Source organism: Vulpes lagopus, chromosome 2, assembly GCF_018345385.1.
Source record: "Vulpes lagopus strain Blue_001 chromosome 2, ASM1834538v1, whole genome shotgun sequence".
Taxonomy (NCBI): domain Eukaryota; kingdom Metazoa; phylum Chordata; class Mammalia; order Carnivora; family Canidae; genus Vulpes; species Vulpes lagopus.
The window spans coordinates 8,723,840-8,741,488 of record NC_054825.1 but is presented as its reverse complement, the minus strand read 5'-3'; the positions used below and the strand labels follow the sequence as shown (position 1 = coordinate 8,741,488).

The 17,649-nt window shown below is 40.4% G+C and overlaps 1 protein-coding gene across 1 annotated transcript; it reads right to left on the bottom strand.

Annotated features, from left to right (window-relative positions):
- Positions 1 to 361: 361 nt before the first annotated feature.
- On the bottom strand, positions 362 to 17,600 carry C2H10orf88 (chromosome 2 C10orf88 homolog). Its single transcript, XM_041742582.1, has 6 exons — positions 17,328 to 17,600; positions 16,414 to 16,617; positions 15,016 to 15,088; positions 12,246 to 12,452; positions 6,543 to 6,997; positions 362 to 1,513 (listed from the first exon to the last, which is right to left on the bottom strand). Exons 1-6 carry the CDS (start codon positions 17,471 to 17,473, stop codon positions 1,279 to 1,281), a joined length of 1,320 nt encoding a protein of 439 aa, XP_041598516.1. The 5' UTR covers positions 17,474 to 17,600; the 3' UTR covers positions 362 to 1,278.
- Positions 17,601 to 17,649: the final 49 nt, after the last annotated feature.

The following is a 17,649-nucleotide window of genomic DNA, read 5'->3' as shown; positions in this document are numbered from 1 at the left end:
TTGTGATGCTAACGTGAGCGGTTGTGGACTCTTCCTAGTGAGACACATTTCTCCCGAATGACAAAGGAAGTACGGTCCTATCCTACAGCTATATATGCTGTGAATATCTCACGAATTAGAAAAGACTAGAAAAAGTAGTATGCAAATTCATGAGTGACCGTGGTGACAGGCTGTTCCGGGCAGGGCGTGACCAACATTAGCACTGTGCTTCGTAAACATGGACAGAGTATCTAAATTAGCCCTTAAAGAATAAAAACTCCTCAAAACATTAAATGGGTGTGAAATGCCCTAGTTTCATAAAAAATAAAACATTTTAAGATTCATTGAAAATAAAGCATTTCTATTTACCTAAGACAAGTGGTTTCCAAAGTGGATACGTTTATTAAGTGCAAACAGATTACTCTTTGACACATACACAATAGTTCTAATTTCAGGAAATTACACCTGCTGGAGAGAAGTGCAATCTTGATTTCCAGCCCTCATCAATCCGTGCACAACGCAGCACTTCACACTTGAAACCTACCAGAGAAGGGCTCTGGAAAGAACCTGTAGCAGCTCGGAAAAGGAGTGTTCCTTAAACTTGTGTTTACTGAGATAAAAGCTGAATTCTCCCGTTTTACATCAAATACTAAATCTAAAGTACTAATCCCAATGAGGATTAGGTCAGTTCTGATTTTTACTATCCAACTGACTGCTACCCTGTACTGACACTAATAGTGGCCCTGGTGTCCACACACACCTCAAACATTGCATATTATTCATTATCTGAGATTAAATGATACAAAAGGTAAATTAGTGATCTCGGTGAAAGGTTTTTAAGCCTCAGGTATCCAATGTTTCATTAAAAATCAATTACAAAAAGAAAAATTATCCATACTCTAGGCATTATTTTTCATACTCCTAAGACTATAAAATAAACCTCTTTATAAATAAAAAATGTACTTCTATCAAACACATTCTATAACACACACTTAGGAATTGCATTAAAAATCTTTAACACTTAAACATTTCAAACACTTAACCCAGAAATACACAAAAATTTCTGTAAGAGTAAACAGTATTGCAAACAAAAATAGTAGGTGACCCTATCCCGTTAATCCTAGTGCACAGTACTGGATTTACAGTAACAAGTAGAGTTCAAATGAACACGGAGGTCACTTGATGGAAGGGAGAGGATGATCCTCAAATGACATGAAATACTTGGTTTGAACCTTGGGGGTTTAGGCTTTGCAATAAATACGTAATAAATATCTGTAGCGCACCGTACAGGTTGAGCACTTATCTTTCTCCATTTGAAAGTCTTTCTCCAGAGTCACAGGGTCTGAGGGCCGTCCCCGGGGGTGGGGAGTAGGGACTCTGCAGCAGGCCCATTAACAGAGCAATCTTGGCGTCCATGTGCTCTTGGAGTTTACACAGTCGCTGGTCGACGTAGTCCACGAGTCTCTTTTCCATCAGTTCCAAGTTTTTAGTAAGAATCTTCTCCAAGTAGGAACACACAGGTTGCTCTTCCATTCTAAAAATACATTTTCAAAGGCCAGTACAACAGTTATCTCTGATCTCATAACACAAACAGCCCAACTATACTAACACCAGCAGCCAACCTACAGTGCGGAAATCAGTCTGGGCAACCGTGCCGTCCCCGCATGACCTATTTCCAGCTGCCAAAATACATCTGCAACAGGCAACCACGACCTGAGCGCACAAAGCATTCTGTACCTTTCTTTCAACATCTCAGCATACAACTGAAATGAGACTGTAACAATGAAGACAGAATGTCTACGCTCAAAGAACAAGTCTTTACTAAAGGTCTTTGGATTTTGAGCCCCAATTCAAAACTGATCTCGCCCAGTTGTTAAAGGTCTCCATGTAGGTCTTCCAAGAACCTCCCCCAACAACTCTACAATTACTAGGTTTGTCTTTTGTCACTTGTACCACCTCATTTAATAACTGGATGATTCTTTTCTAACCTAATATGAAAACGTTTAAAACTGAATATAACTGGAATGGGCAAGTAGAAATAAAAATAGTAGAATGGGGCACCTGGGTGGTTCAGTCAGGTAAGTGTCTGACTTTGGCTCAGTCATGATCTCAGGGTTTCTGCTGGGGGGGGAGGGGTCTGCTTCTCCTTCTGCCCTCCCTCAGCTCATGCTCCCTCTCATTCATTCATACATACATATGCACATATATAAATAAAATCTGAAAAAAAAAAAAGTAAAAAGCACTCAGTTTCTCAAGTTCACAACCAATGAACACTAGGGCAGTGACTGAGTATGGTCCACACAACCCTGGGGTCGCCATGACTTTTTCAGCTTCCATGAAGTGGCAAATGTGCTCCTGCTACTACTAAGATGTTATCTGAACTCTCATCCTCGGGATTCTCAAGAACATACAGGGACATTTTCCAGAGGCTACCCAAGGTGTAATGTCACTGCTCAGGTGACTAACACAAGTTTTGGTTGTGTATGCTTCTGTTTCTTAGACTTTCCAAAGGTAGTAAACTTAGGGTATAAATCTTTTCTTCAGAGATTAACCCCATTTGTTCTCTCCACTTCTGTGTCTTCCCAGCTACTGATGCTACACGCAGGGGGGCGGAGGGCAATATAGATGAGAATGCAACCAGAAGCTAGTATCGAGTCTATACATTTCACAGGATACCATTCTCCCTAAGCTTCTGCTAGAAAAGATATTTCTCATAAAAACTGTTACATTCCTATATAACGGGCTTATTTTTCAACAAATGAATCCTTTATATAGTCTGCATAAATAAAGGTTCTTTAGAGGCTTCAATTATTTTTCAGTGTAAAGACCAAAAAGTTTGACAGCCTCATTCCAGTATATGTAAGGGTTTTTTTTTTTTTAACTGTTTTCCAAGTAACTACAGAGTCACAGGAAGTTGTAAAGATGCTAGAGTTCCCAGTACCCTCACCCAATGGTCCCAATGGTCCTACCTCACCTAACTCTGGTAGAACACAAAACCAGAAAACTGATGCTGGCAGTGTGTGTATGCTACCCTCTTCCATGTACACACAGTCACGTGAACACCACCGCAGCTGAGATGCACAACTCCTCCTTTCCTAAAAGCATCTCCCTCCTGCCACCCTGTCACAGCCACTCCCCTAACACCTGGCAACCACCAATGGTCTCCATCTCTACCACTTTAGCTGGGAATGTTGTGCAAATGCAATCACATAGTATGTGACCACCTGAGATTCTCTTTGGTCATTCAGCATAATGTTGTTGGGAGCCATCCAAGTTATTATTGTGTGGGTCAATGGTTCGTTCCTTTTTGTTGATTAGCATCCCGTGATATGGACATACCACAGTTTGTTTTAACTCTTCATGTATTTTAAGACATTTTGGTTGTTTCCAGTTTGGGGCTATTACATTGAAACAAGGCTTTGCATGAAGAACTGGGCAGTTCCTTGTGTGGACAGAAGTTTTTTTTTTCTGGGACAAAGGCTCAAGAGTAAGATTGCTGGATCACACATTAACTGTTATGTTTAGTTTTCAAGAAACTGCCAAAGTGTTGGTTACACTGGCTATAGCATTCTACGCCCCCACCAGCAATGTAGAAGAGATCCAGTTTCTCCACATCCTCATCAGCATTCTGTATTGCCACCATTTTTTGAAATTTTAGCCTTAGACTTACTGTGCAGTGGTATCCTGCTATGGTTTTAAAATGCATTTCCCTAGTAGTCATGCAGTCAACAATGATCTTTTCATTTATTTGTATACCCTTATTTCTAGTAAAATATCTGTTGCCCATCTTTTTTTCTCTGAGTTCTGATAGCCATTTATTAAATAGAAGTCATTTTTTAATAAACATGTTAACTTGCAAATATTTTCTCCCAATCTGTAATTTGTATCTTAATCCTCTTAACAGGGGCTTTCACAGACAGGAAGTTTAAATTTTGATAGGATCCAATTTATCATTTCCATTACTGTGATTCTGGTAACATTTGAGCACTTTTCCTAGCTGTAGGTCCCCAAATTTACTTTTAAGTGTATGATCCATTTTGAGTTAATTTTTGGATAAGTTGTGTTTAGGACATGGTTCACCTTTTGCCTTTTGGATATCCCTGTGCTCTAACACCATGTGTTAAAAAAGTCTACCCTTTCTCCACTGAATTGCTATTGCACCTTGGTCAAAATCAGTAGGCTATACTTGTTTAGGGCTATTTCTGCATCTCTATTCTGTTAATCTGTGTGTCTGTCTCCCTACCAATATCATGGTCTTAAATACTGTAACTATGTAATAGGTTTTGAAATGAAGTAATGATTTCTCTTACTTTACTCTTTTCAAAATTGCTTCAGCTATTCCAGTTTTTTCTTTCCAATTCTACGTTTTAAACAATCTTATCTTCCCTTATAAAAGATGTTTTTGAATTTTGGGAGGAATTGCATTAAACCTACGGATCAATTTGGGGAAAACTGACATTGTTTCTGGTTTCTGGATTTGAATCTTCAAATTCATGAACATGGTATGCCTATTTATTTTGGTCTACTCTGATTTCTTTGATCAGCATAGTTTTCAGTATTCAGATCCTATATGTCTTATTTAAATTTTTAGGTTTTTGTAATTAGTTTTAGATTTATGTATTTTACATGTACTTACATATTTTTATGTATCTCATTTTCTTTGGGGCAGATTTTGTTCTCAGGGCCTACTGACTTCATAAAATGAATTGAGACATCTTCCCTCCTCTTCTTTCTGGGGAAGTGTTTATAACTGTTTTGTAAAGGTTTGGAAGAATTCTCCAGTGGAATCATCTGGGCATAGAAATTGCTTTTATGTTACCTTGCAAATTATGAATTCAGAACTTTTAGTGATTATACGACTATTTTACTTATTTTACCTGATGAATTTGGTAGTGTGTGTTTTTTTGAGGAATTAATTCATTTCTTCCAAATTGTTAAAGTTACAAGTATAAAGTTATTTGCAATATTCCTTTTATTTTTTTTTAATTTTTATTTATTTATGATAGTCACAGAGAGAGAGAGAGGCAGAGACACAGGCTGAGGGAGAAGCAGGCTCCATGCACCGGGAGCCCGATATGGGACTCGATCCCGGGTCTCCAGGATCACGCCCTGGGCCAAAGGCAGGCGCCAAACCGCTGCGTCACCCAGGGATCCCTATTCCCTTTTTAAAATGGACTTACAATGTCTAGTGACATCTCCAGTTACATTCCTTATATTGGTGATTTATGTCTTCTCTTTTCATCTCTGCCTTTCTTACTAGCCAGTCTTCTGAAAAGTTTTATCAATTTCACTGTATTTCTTCATGGGTTTTCTTTACTATTTCTGTTTTCAAGTTTGTTAATTTCCACTCTTTGTCATTTCATTCTTTCTGCTTACTTTGGATTTATTTTGTTAGGCTTCTAAGTTACAAATCCAATTTCTTTAATGGTTATATAGGATTATTCTGATTATTTCATCTTCTCTGAGTTGTAGTTTTGCATTATTAAGACCTTTCGTCTTTTCATATGTGAAAATTAGTGCTATAAATATCCTACCCAACACTTGTTTAGTAGCTGCATCTCAGTTTGATCTACTGTATTTTCATTCATTTTCTAGTATTTTTAAAATTTCTCTTGGGACTTCCTTTTTGAACCATAGATTGGAAATTTGTTGTTGTTGTTGTGTTATTGATTTCTAGTGGGATTCATTTAAGGTCAAAGAATTTACTTTGTGTGATTTCAGTGCTTGGTCAGGTTTACTTTGTAACTCAAAAAATTATATTTGTGACTCTTCCACTGGTACTTGAAAAAAAAAAGTGTATTCTGGTACTGTTGGTGGAGTCTTCTACAAATGTTAATTAGATTCTGATGGTTGGTATGAAATTGTTTAATTCCAACTGCCTCATTTTCAAATGAAAACTCTAAGTTACAGGAAATTAAATTGTGACAAAGTAGATAAGCCAAAAGTATGACCTGAGTCCTGAATTCCAGTCTAATGCACTATTTTGACAAATTACATGTATGTAAAGGAGAGGGAACATACTACATTCCTAACTATCTCTTAATCAAACACGTGCTGCTAAAACATGAGATTATAAGATTAGGGGATCAGGGCTGTATACTATAAATAATTACCGTCCTAATATACTTTTGATTATTTTAAAATTAGCCCAGGCCAAACATGATCTACAAAGAAAATCTGTTATAATAAATGCCAGACATACCCAGCGGAAGAACAATACAAACATAAATTAAAACAATGTGAAGTTTATGAGGCCACAAGTCCTCTCCACTCATACAAATAATTTTCTGCTCCAAAGTCTATCTGATGGTTATAAACCTTCCCCAAAATCCCTGAGAAGTGTTCAAAACCTCCACTTTTAGGTACCTCTTTCAAAGCAACCAATTCTACTCTGCATAACAGTTATTCCTTAGAAGTGTGTTAGTGGTAAAATGTATAAGCTCCTAAAATTATCTCTGGAAACAAATTTTCAGGTAGTATGCACTGAGACAAGGCTGTTTCCCTTCAGTTGGTTCTCAAACCTACCTAATCTAAACCATGTTTGTCTCAAAATAAATACTTACCCAGCACCAACAACGCCTTCACTGGCCTTAGTGATGCTTTCCTGCCACTTGGTGTTATGTCCCACACGGAGATGGTTAACTTGACTACACAGATTCTGGAGAAAAGGCGGCAACTCAGAGTTAGGTAGAGTTGAGCGATCACTTGCTTTCTTCGGTAGGAAAGAAGAAACTGCACTTCTGAGGTCATTCTCAAGAAGAGAATGGTTTTGTGGCACCACGTTATAATCTTTGAGGTCTGTCATGTTTCCTCCACCAAGTGGCTGCAGACTTTTATCAATATAAGCTTTTAAGTCTTCAGCCACGGATCCGGATGTCAATCCAGTTCTAAAAGGGAAAGGCGTGGAGGGTGACTTGTCCAAGGTTCCTGAAGCAGATGACGACTGCAGGTCCATCATACGTTTGTAACCAGGATTTCCCAAAACTGACTGAAGCTGCTCTCCAATGGGAACACAATTCTAAGCAAGATAAATAAGTCCACATTACTATTAATAGTAATGACAGCTAACTCTGGGGGTAATTACTATAAGTCAGGCAAGGTGCATTCTTTCATCCAATCCTCAAAGCATCCATAGGAAGGAAGCTATTAGATTACTACCCTAATCCTAAATTGAGGAGATCAAGGCTAAGGTAAAACAAGGGCTAAAGGTAACCGGGCGAAGAAGGTAACACAACTAGTAAGTGGCAGAACTGGGACATGAACCCAGGCCACCTAACTCCAGAGTCAAGGCTTTTTTTTTTTTTTTTTTAAGATTTTATTTATTTATTCATGGGGGCGGGGGGAGGGGGGGGCAGAGAGACAAGCAGGCTCCATGCAGGGAGCCCGATGATGTGGGACTGGATCCCGGGTCTCCAGGATCACACCCTGAACTGAAGGTGGCGCTAAACCGCTGAGCCACCGGGCTGCCTATCTTTTAATGATTTCACTATAGTTTTTCCTAACGGAAATATTAAATATTAACATGCTTAGTAAAACTGCATTAGCATTAATGTCTCCACTACAAAGGCCTCTTTTTTTTTTAAGGCCTCTTAATTTATAGTAATAAAATGTGATACTCAATTAAGTCACAGTAATTGATGATTTTCAGAATTAAATATCATTCACCAACCCTCCACATATGGTAAACTACTCATTTTTACTTAGGCATATCTTTTGCTATGAGTTTCTCATGGAGGTTACTCAGGTCATTTAAAATTATATGTATATTTGGTACATTTGTGACATTTTCAATGACTAAAATGAGCTACCTTTTGGCTGTGTTTCTTTTAGAATTTCCAGGATAATAAGAATTTTCATACAGTATTAGTTCCTGAGAAAATTCTGGTTTACTTTGAAGGGAAGGCTATCATCTATTATGCTCTTCAATTTTTTTCCACAGGAGAAAAGCAAAACAATCTCTAGCTTAAGTAAGTGTTAAGGTATAAGGTTCTATCCTAAAATCAAACCAATAGAATTGTTCTCTCTCTCTCTCTCTCTCTATATATATATATATATATACATATATATATTTTTAGATTTTAAGTAATCTCTATGCCCAGGTGTGGGGCTCAAATCCACAACTCCACAACTGAGAGTCATACATTCCACTGACTGAGCCAGTCAGGTACCCCAGAATTGTACTATAGATTCTTATCAGGATATATCATCCCATAGTTTCTGCTGTTCAATAGTTTGTGAGAGGAGCGCTTGGGTGGCTCAGTCAGTTAAACATCTGACTCTTGATTTTGGTGTCAATCTTAGGGTTGTGAGTTTAGGCTCCGTGTTGTGCTCCAGGATGGGTGTGGAGCCTACTTAAAAATAAACACATAAATAATTGTTTATGAGAGACAGTTTGGAAAGTATTAAGATTAGCTAAAGAAACTAGATATTAGCATATCTAGATATGCTAAAAAATATTTCTAGACTGAGCTAAACCAACATTCATTTATTCAATATTTACCAGGAATTAACTCTGTGCTAAACACTATTTCAAACACTGGAAAAAGAATATGGCAGTGAACAAAGATTAAAATTCTGACCTCATGGAGCCTACATGCTAAGGGAATAGGGAGAGACTAAAGAAGAAAAGGAAAGGAAAGGAAGGAAAAAGTCATGTGGATGGAGGTGGTGATAAATACTTTAGGAAAAAATGAAGCAGAAAGGGGGAATAATGAAGGCAAAGAAGTGTGTGTGCATGTCAAATCCCCACAGAAATTCTTTCAGTGAATTGCACTTTGGAGGAATGTTCTTTATGAGGATATTTAGTTTTTTATTATTCTTTAAAACATACTGTTGGGATGCCTGGGTGGCTCAGTGGTTGGGTGCCTGCCTTCCACTCAGGGCGTGATCCTGGGCCCAGGGATCGAGTCCCATATTGGGCTCCCTGTGGGGAGCTTTCTACTCCCTCTGCCTTGTGTCTCTGCCTCTCTCTCTGTGTCTCTCATGAATAAATAAGTAAAATCTTTTTAAAAAATAAAATAATAAATGAAACATACTCTTTAAAAGATTTACTTATTAAAAGAAAGAGTGTGTCCCCACTGAGAGTGGAGCCCAATGAGGCTCTCATTCCCACGACCCTGAGATCAGAACTTGAGCTAAAACCAAAAGTAGAACACTAAACCGTCTGAGCCACCCAGGTGCCTCTTTATAGGGAAATTTACTCTATTATCAACTTAACCTTATTCCACCGAATCCAAGTTTTGAACGAACCTGAAATTACTCCTGGAACATGATGGATTATACATAATTATATTTCCAAAATTGTGACTTAGACAACTCTCCTTTAGCTGAAAGGAGCTTTACTCAGTCATAATGGAAAAATTCATTTATTTCTCTATTGGACCTCAAAAAAATGCATAGCAGAAAACTCGTAAGCATTAACAGTAAGGATATTTACATCAAAGTCAATGTCAAAATTGTGACCATTCATCAGGCAGAAAATGTAACAGAAAAATCCAAATGTAAAGGTATTTGCTATGCAAAATTTCCTTTCCTGACACATCTTAATATTCTGATTTTAAGAAAATCCCTTATTTTTAGTCTTTTTTTTTTTCCAGATAAGAGGTCTTCAGGTGATTTTTTTTTCTTTGTATGAAATATCAAAATATTCACAGATAAGCTTACATGCCACTAAATAAATGAACAAACCTCAGGTGCTGGTGGTTATTGTTCTGCTTTTTATGTGAATTTGTTCAATTCTTGTTATTTGTCCTGTCATAAATTGTTCTGAAGTCACATCAATTCCTTTTGAAAGTGGACAGCTAAATACATATTAAATAATTTAAAGGACTTAGTCTTTGCCAAAATAATTCTACTGCTAAGAATTTACCCTTGGGGCACATGGTGGCTCAGTTGGGTAAGTGTCTGACTTGAGCTCAGGTCATGATCCCAGGGTCCTGGCATCCAGCCACCTCAGGTTTCCTGCTCAGTGGGGAGTCTGCTTCTCCCTCTCCCTCTGCCTATCCTCTAGCTTGTGCTCCCTCTTTCCCTCTCTGTCTCTAATAAATAAGTAAAATCTTGAAAAAAAGAAAAAAGAATTTTCCCTGAAGAGCTATTTGAACCAGTATATAAAAATAGATATTCAAATTTCTTCAGTGTCCTGCTACTCAGGTCCAAAAAAAAAAAAATCTAAAAAACTTAAATATCCATGAGTCTAGGACTGATTACATACCACAGAATATCCAGAAAATGACAGAGATATACATTTATTGCTTAGGAAGAGGCCCATAATATCCTGTTAAATGCAAATGTTACTAAGCAACATATACATTATAAAAACATTTAGAAAAAATTGAGCCCATATATTTAATGAATATATAAAGAGCTATGTGTGTTTAACTTCATTCATGTGTATGTATACACACACACAGAGATTTCTGAAAAATTAAGCTTATCTCTTCATATATGGTAGGAATTATACAAGTATGAATTTCCTGCAATTATTTACTATAGAAACCTCAAACATGTATTACCTTTAATAATTAGAAAAAAATAAAATTATAAAGCCATTTTTATTTTACAGAGGAAAAAGTAATAGAGTACAAGTCCTGAACAATTTAATGTTTGAGAAAATGGGGCACATCCTTTCATTCAGATAACTTTAAGCGACAGCTATGTTAGGTACTTTGATACAGAATTCCACTCAGCTATTTCTAAGTTACTAGAGCAAAACCAAATCAAAGCTAGCAAATCTGAACTTCAAATACAAAGGAATGAGGAATAACTTTAACGTTTACTGTGATAAAGCAGAAGTTTGTACTGTCAAATAAGACCCACATGACGCAGAGTATTAACCTTTAATGAAACTTTCAAGAAAACAAGTAATCCCAAGATACAGGTGAAGCAAGGAGAGATCTTGGACTTGTACCCCAAGTCCTTTCCTTCCTCTTCAGGACAGGCCCATCCAGATTAATGGAGGTTCTAAGTAATGTGTGCGGTTAATCACCTCCACAGAAAGAGTAGTTCTGGTCATGAAACATCCCCATTTTATGCTCACAGGGACTTTTCCAAGAAGCTATGCCTTGGAAATCTAGAGATTCCTGGTTTGTTAACAATAATCCACCCTAGACAATCAGGATACACTCCATAAATAAGGAATAAAGGCAGTCTTTCATTAGCACGTTTAAGAGGAGATTGAACAAACCACCTCTCAAAATTTGGGGTGTTCCCCAAATTTCCTGGCATGTAAGACTTGGTTGTAAGCAAGTTACAACATAGTGCCTCTCGTATTAACCCAGGAGTGGTAGCTGGGACAGTTTCCATTTGTTTCTACATGCAGAAAACTCTAGAAGGATACACACACCAAACTGTTATCAGCACTTACCTCTGGAGAACAGAAGGACAGCTGGGAAAACACTTTTATTTTTTATTCGATACATTTGGCACTCATTCAAATTCATGGCAAAGAAAACGTAGTATTTTAGGACTCGAGCCTTAATAAAGACATGTCCCCCTCCAAAATAAATCTACCACCATTTTTTTCACCCAAAGTCAAGTCTTTAAAAGATAGAAATCAGTCAGTGAACTAGTTATATTTAATTCATTCATCTCTTCTGATTATTTCCAAAATTTTTTCTTGCTTTTGAAAATTTCTTCCTTTTTTAAAATCTTCAATCTGTTTCTCCACAGAATCTTTGCACTGAAAGGGCTATTCTCAAACCATAGAGTGCATAAAATTAACCTAGCATACTTATTTACGGTACTAATTCCTGGACCCCACTCTCCAAGACTGAGTAGGTAGAAAGTGTGGCTGGCATATGCATTTTGTAAACACTGGAAAGATTCTGATACAGGTGTTCCGTGGCTTGTACTTTAAAAAACACCCCAAACTCTTAAAACAGCTGAAGTTTCACAAGCTTGGCAAATTCTTCCACTGTTCCCCAATATTCCTTTACACAACTATCTTCTAATTTTCTCTTTATCTCTAAGCTTCTTGAGAAAAACCCTCTAAAGTGCTCAAAACTGTGCCTTATTCACCGAGAAGGTGCTTAAAAAATACCTGCTGAATGAACGAATAAGTAAATTCAAGGAAAATTGTGAAGATCTGTAGTAAGATATTTTACAGAAGAGAAATTCTACAAAATGCTAGTTTACAAAAGCAAATAAAGGTAACAATCTAATCAACAGTAAAAGTTCAAAGAAAAAAACTTAAATCAATACATGTCCTTATAAAAACTCATCACTTTGATATTTTTAACAGTACCTGGACAGAATCCTACTTTACCTACCTGCTGCTGAAATCGAACCATATTCATCAATTGCTGAGCGCCAGGTGACAACTTTGACCCCATAGCCTCCATGAGAGTTTGGACCCTCTGCAGGTCTATCCTTGATCCTAGAGCAGGAGAGCTTGTTGAAGAATTTGCTGAAACCCGCCTCAACTGTACCACAACTTTACTGATGAACACACACTGCTTTTCACCAAAGGAGAGCAACTATTACAAAACAAAAGAGTTCCAGAAAATAATGATATTAAAAACAACCATCATTTAAAGTCACTTCTTAAAATAAATAAAGTCATTTCTTGTTATCACTTAAGAGTGAAGCATTCGAGAATCAAAAAATTAACCAAAAATGTTTTTATATTTAAGTTTTCTCTAGCACAGTCATAGAAAAAAAATTCAATTTATCACGAGGCTCAGAAGTACTAAGAGATTACACATAAAATAACAAATGGGGGTGGGAAACATAAAATAACATTTACTCCGTTTAAGGAATTGAAAATAAACTGTACCAATCTGAGACCTTAACATACTGTAACTTGCAGTATAAATATATTTAATACAAAATAAGGCTGCCTAGAGCCCATGCTAAGTGTTTACTGACATATAAGTCAGTCTTTTAGAAGTTAGAACTGTAAGGGAATGTCAAGATGATCTAATAAAGCTTGATCATTTACTGATTAAAAAAATGAGTTCAAGGGCAGCCCGGGTGGCTCAGCGGTTTAGTGCCGCCTTTAGCGCAGGGTATGATCCTGGAGACTTGGGATCGAGTCCCATGTCGGGCTCCCTGCATGAAGCCTGCTTCTCCCTCTGCCTGTGTCTCTGCCTCTCTCTGTCTCTCATGAATGAATGAATAAATTAATGAATGAATGAATGAATAAATAAATAAATAAATAAATGAGTTCAAGAGTGATTTCTAATTTGTCAAAGGACACCCAAGTAATAAAGGTCGAGCTTTGAACCTTTTTCTTCCAGTCTGACCACAGTAGTCTTCCCAATGCTTTACACTGCCTCATTTTTGTCCACGTTTCTGAACCAAAAACATTTTCTGCCTGCTATGCGCAACAAAGTAGAAAAGTAGAACAGGCACAGGATTTAGAATCAGCCAGACCTGCATACAATGATGCTGCCACAATGCATAGCCTATGTGACCTTGGGCAAATGCCAAAACTTGAGTGAGGAACAAAATGAGGGAGAGTGATAACAATGTTTCACATGGTTGTTCTGAGGATTATGTGTTAAAATTTCTAGTACTGATCACTGATTAAGGACTCAAAAATATGTACCGGTAACTTTTTTTTTTTAATAAAGATTTTATTTACTTGACAGAGAGAGCGCACAAGCAGAGGGAACGGCAGGCAGAGCGAGAGGCAGAAGCAGACTCCTCACTGAGTAGGGACCCCGATGCACGGCTAAATCCCTGGATCTTGGGATCACTACCTGAGCTTAAAGTCAGCTGCTTAACCAATTAAGCCACCCAGGTGCCCCACACCTGTAGCTTTTAACTTTCATATAATCTTGCTCCAGATGTCTTTATAAGAACCCCCTAAATGAAACAAGACTTTGCATTCCCACATACTTCCAAAGAACAGTTACAAAAAAACATTCACTGACACATAATCCCATATATCACACAAAGACAAAGGTGAATACAGATCCATGATCTAAAAACTCAGTGTGGCACCAAATATGACGGTCTTCAGCAATTAAGTAAACATTTCACTAAATTTATACATCTACATGCCCACCTCCCTATGATCCTTTTTCTGCTTTTTAATTCCCAAACAGTACATATTGAATCTACATATTATGTGTTGCCCCCTATAATATCAGCAACCTACATATTATCTGTTGCCCCCTATAATATCAGCACCTACATATTATCTGTGTCGCCCCCTATAATATCAGCAACCTACATATTATCTGTGTTGCCCCCTATAATATCAGCAACACAGTGAGGGCTTTGTTCCAATTTATTTTGTTACTGCTAATTCCTAAATACTTACTATAGGGTATAGGACTGAATGGCACTTAGTACCTGGGTAATGAATCAATCACTTTATTTAACTGTCTTTAGATACAACTAGCATTTACTACCTAAAACATCTTGGAACAAACAGTTCTGCGACTTTCTCTAAGCAATAACAAGCACATAGATAAAATATTTTAGGGATGAAAATAACCCAAAGATGTATTGTCTTCAGCCTCCTAACATAACCTACAAGGTAGGTTTGAAGCGGTGAAGAAACTTGCCCATGCCTATCCTGCTAGTCAGGAACAAAGCTCCTAAAGTCAAGGCTTATGATTTCCAGCTCAGGACTCTTTCCCTAGGCTCTGGTGACATCATTAAAGTTCACTTCAACAATATTTTTCATGCTAAAGTCCAAAGTCTTTTAACTGTGTGGTGCCTTTGTCTGAAACTTCTCTGTGTTTTTTGGGGTGTTTTGGGTCAAAAATTGCTTATGGTTTTCACCTAAGTTTTACATAAAAATAAAAAATGTTTTTAAATTCAGTTTCCCAAGGTTTAAAAGTACAATAATACTGTATGAACAATAGTATATGGCTTGGCATTACCATAACTAATAAATGTTCACATTTTAAAAGAAGAATGTTGATTTTTTTAGAAAACTTCTTCTTACATGTTCACTAAGTATTTCTCAACTAAAACCAGGGACCACACTGAATGTATGGCATTACTGAACCATCAGAAGATAAGTTTATATAGCACAAAAATAACTGTAGTTTTCAAATTAGTTATAATTGAGTGATTACTTACCTTTATTTTACAAGAATGTACGGAGGACTCCAATGTTAGGTATTTCTTGTACAAAATAATCTTTTCATCTTCACTGCAAATAAAAAAGAAGTTCTTAAAATTTTCATACATTATCACTTTTAATAGTTACATTTAAAAATGAAGGTTTTGGGATCCCTGGGTGGCTCAGCGGTTCAGCGCCTGCCTTTGGCCCAGGGTGTGATCCTGGAGTCCCAGGATCGAGTCCCACATCGGGCTCCCGGCATGGAGCCTGCTTCTCTCTATATATGTCTATCACGAATAAATAAATAAAATCTTAAAAAAAAACAAATGAAGGTTTCAAGGACAATACATAAATCCTGAGAATTCAGTTTTCCTGGTGAGGCATAAAGAATTGTGGCTTTAAACTGAATTGCACTGGGTAAAAAGACTACATCTGTCACTTACTACTTATATAAGTTAAGTTAGATAATACGTATAATCATGCAGCACAGGGCATATTTAAGATTTATGCGGGGGGGGGGGGCAGCGTGAGACTGCACAGTGGGGCCAGAGGAAGAGGGAGAGAGAATCTTCAGCCAACTCCAGGCTGAGAGGAGAGCTGAAGTGAGGCTCCATCTCCCAACCCTGAGATCATGACTTGAGCCAAACCAAGAGTTTGTTCCTCCACCAAACGCGCCATATACCATATACATGGTATATGAAACAGTTCATATTCTGAGTTCTATTAAAGAAAGACTTGGACAGACTCAAGAATTCAGAAAAAAAAAATCAGGGGTGCCTGGGTGGCTTCCTCGGTTAAGTGTTGGACTCCTGGTTTCGCTCTGGTCATGATGTCAGGCTCTTGAAATCCAATCCCATGGACACCACACCTGCATGGAGCCTGCTTCAGATTCTCTCCCTCCGCTTTCCTCCCCCCAAAAAGAAAAATAAAAATCAAAAATCAAAAACAATCTCACATTAAATATAGTGGTATGGCACAGTGTGGGACTTCTACACTATTCCTAATGGGCTTCCTACAAGAACACGTGTTCAACTTTCCAGACTGATTAATTTTTGGAAAACAGACCCTTCTGAGTTAAGAAGACAGTCAAAAAACATTGATCTCAGAACTTAAACTCTTTTTTTTTTTTTTTAACACAATCAGAACTTAAATTCTAATCAAAGTCCTCCACTTACTAGTAGGACCCTCCACCCAGGCACCTCCCTCCATCGGCTCCAGGTCTGCACATTTATACCAGGAGAAAGCTGACCCAGACTGTCTCAAAGACCCGTAGGAGCCAGAAACTTCTACTCCCGCTGCTGTTTGTATCTTCTCCCCCTGGCGTCTGGCATCAGCTCAGGGCGTCGTGACTAGCAGCGAAGCTGAGGGCGGTCACAGGGCTTGGGGACCGCACCTGTAGGTGGCCTGTCACCCACCTGCCGTCCAGGTCACCGCACACACTCCTGCCCCTGCTGGTGCCACAGTACTCCTCTGCCGCGTACACTTCCATGTTTCTTGCTGAACTTAAAACGCCAACAGAAGCGATTTCTTCACCTGCTTCAGGGTCACATCGCAGGTGAAGGAAGCAGGGCCTTTCGGCAGGGCTGCTCGGGCTGGTCCTCAAAACCACCAGATCTCGGCTGCAGAGAACAGCGCCCAACGCGTTACTGGGGCCAGTCGTGCGCACTGCTCCGAGCTCCGAGCTCCGGAGGCCGCGGGTCGTCCTGACGCGCCCGCTCCCCTGAGCCCTGGGGCCCCGCCCCGCCCCGCCCCCAGCACCCGCGGACTCCAGGGCGCGACCCCGCGGGCCCCGCATCTCCACACAGCAAGTGCCCGGGCCCCTCCGTGTGCCCCGGAGACGGACCCCGCCCTCCCCCTCCCCCACCTGCCCTCCCCGCTCCCCCCTCCCCGCCCCCACCTGCCCTCCCCGCTCCCCCTCCCCGCCCCCACCTGCGCTCCCCGCTCCCCCTCCCCGCCCCCACCTGCCCTCCCCGCTCCCCCCTCCCCCTCCGCCCCCACCTGCCCTCCTGGGCGCTCCCCCTCCCCCCACTTGCCCTCCCCCCTCCCCCCTCCCCGCCCCCACCTGCCCTCCCCGCTCCCCCTCCCCGTCCCCTCACCTGCCCTCCCCGCCCCCACCTGCCCTCCCCGCTGCCCCCCTCCCCCTCCGCCCCCACCTGCCCTCCTGGGCGCTCCCCCTCCCCCCACTTGCCCTCCCCGCTCCCCCCTCCCCTCTCCCCACCTGCCCTCCCCGCTCCCCCCTCCCCCTCCGCCCCCACCTGCCCTCCTGGGCGCTCCCCCACGGGCACGACCACCGGCAGCCGCCGCCCCAGGCCCCGCCGGCCCCACGCACCCCGCGGCAGGCGGCGCCAGCAGCTCGTCCCAGTCCAGCCCCCGGGCGCCGAGGTCAGCGCGGGTGAGACGGAGGCTCTGGGCCAGGGCTCCGCAGGCGGCATCCCAGGACGAGGCCAGCACCGGGTCCTCGGCCCCGCTCTCCATCCCGCCGCCGCCAGCCCCGGCCAACCCCGGAACCTCTCTTCCAGGGCGTCAGTTTCCGCCAGGGCCGGGGCGAGGCGGAGGAGCACGGCCACTTCCGGCGCCGCGGGCTTCACGCCCCAGGCCCGGGCTCCTGGTCCCGTGGGGAGGAAAGCCGCGTAGCGGAGACGCGCATGCGC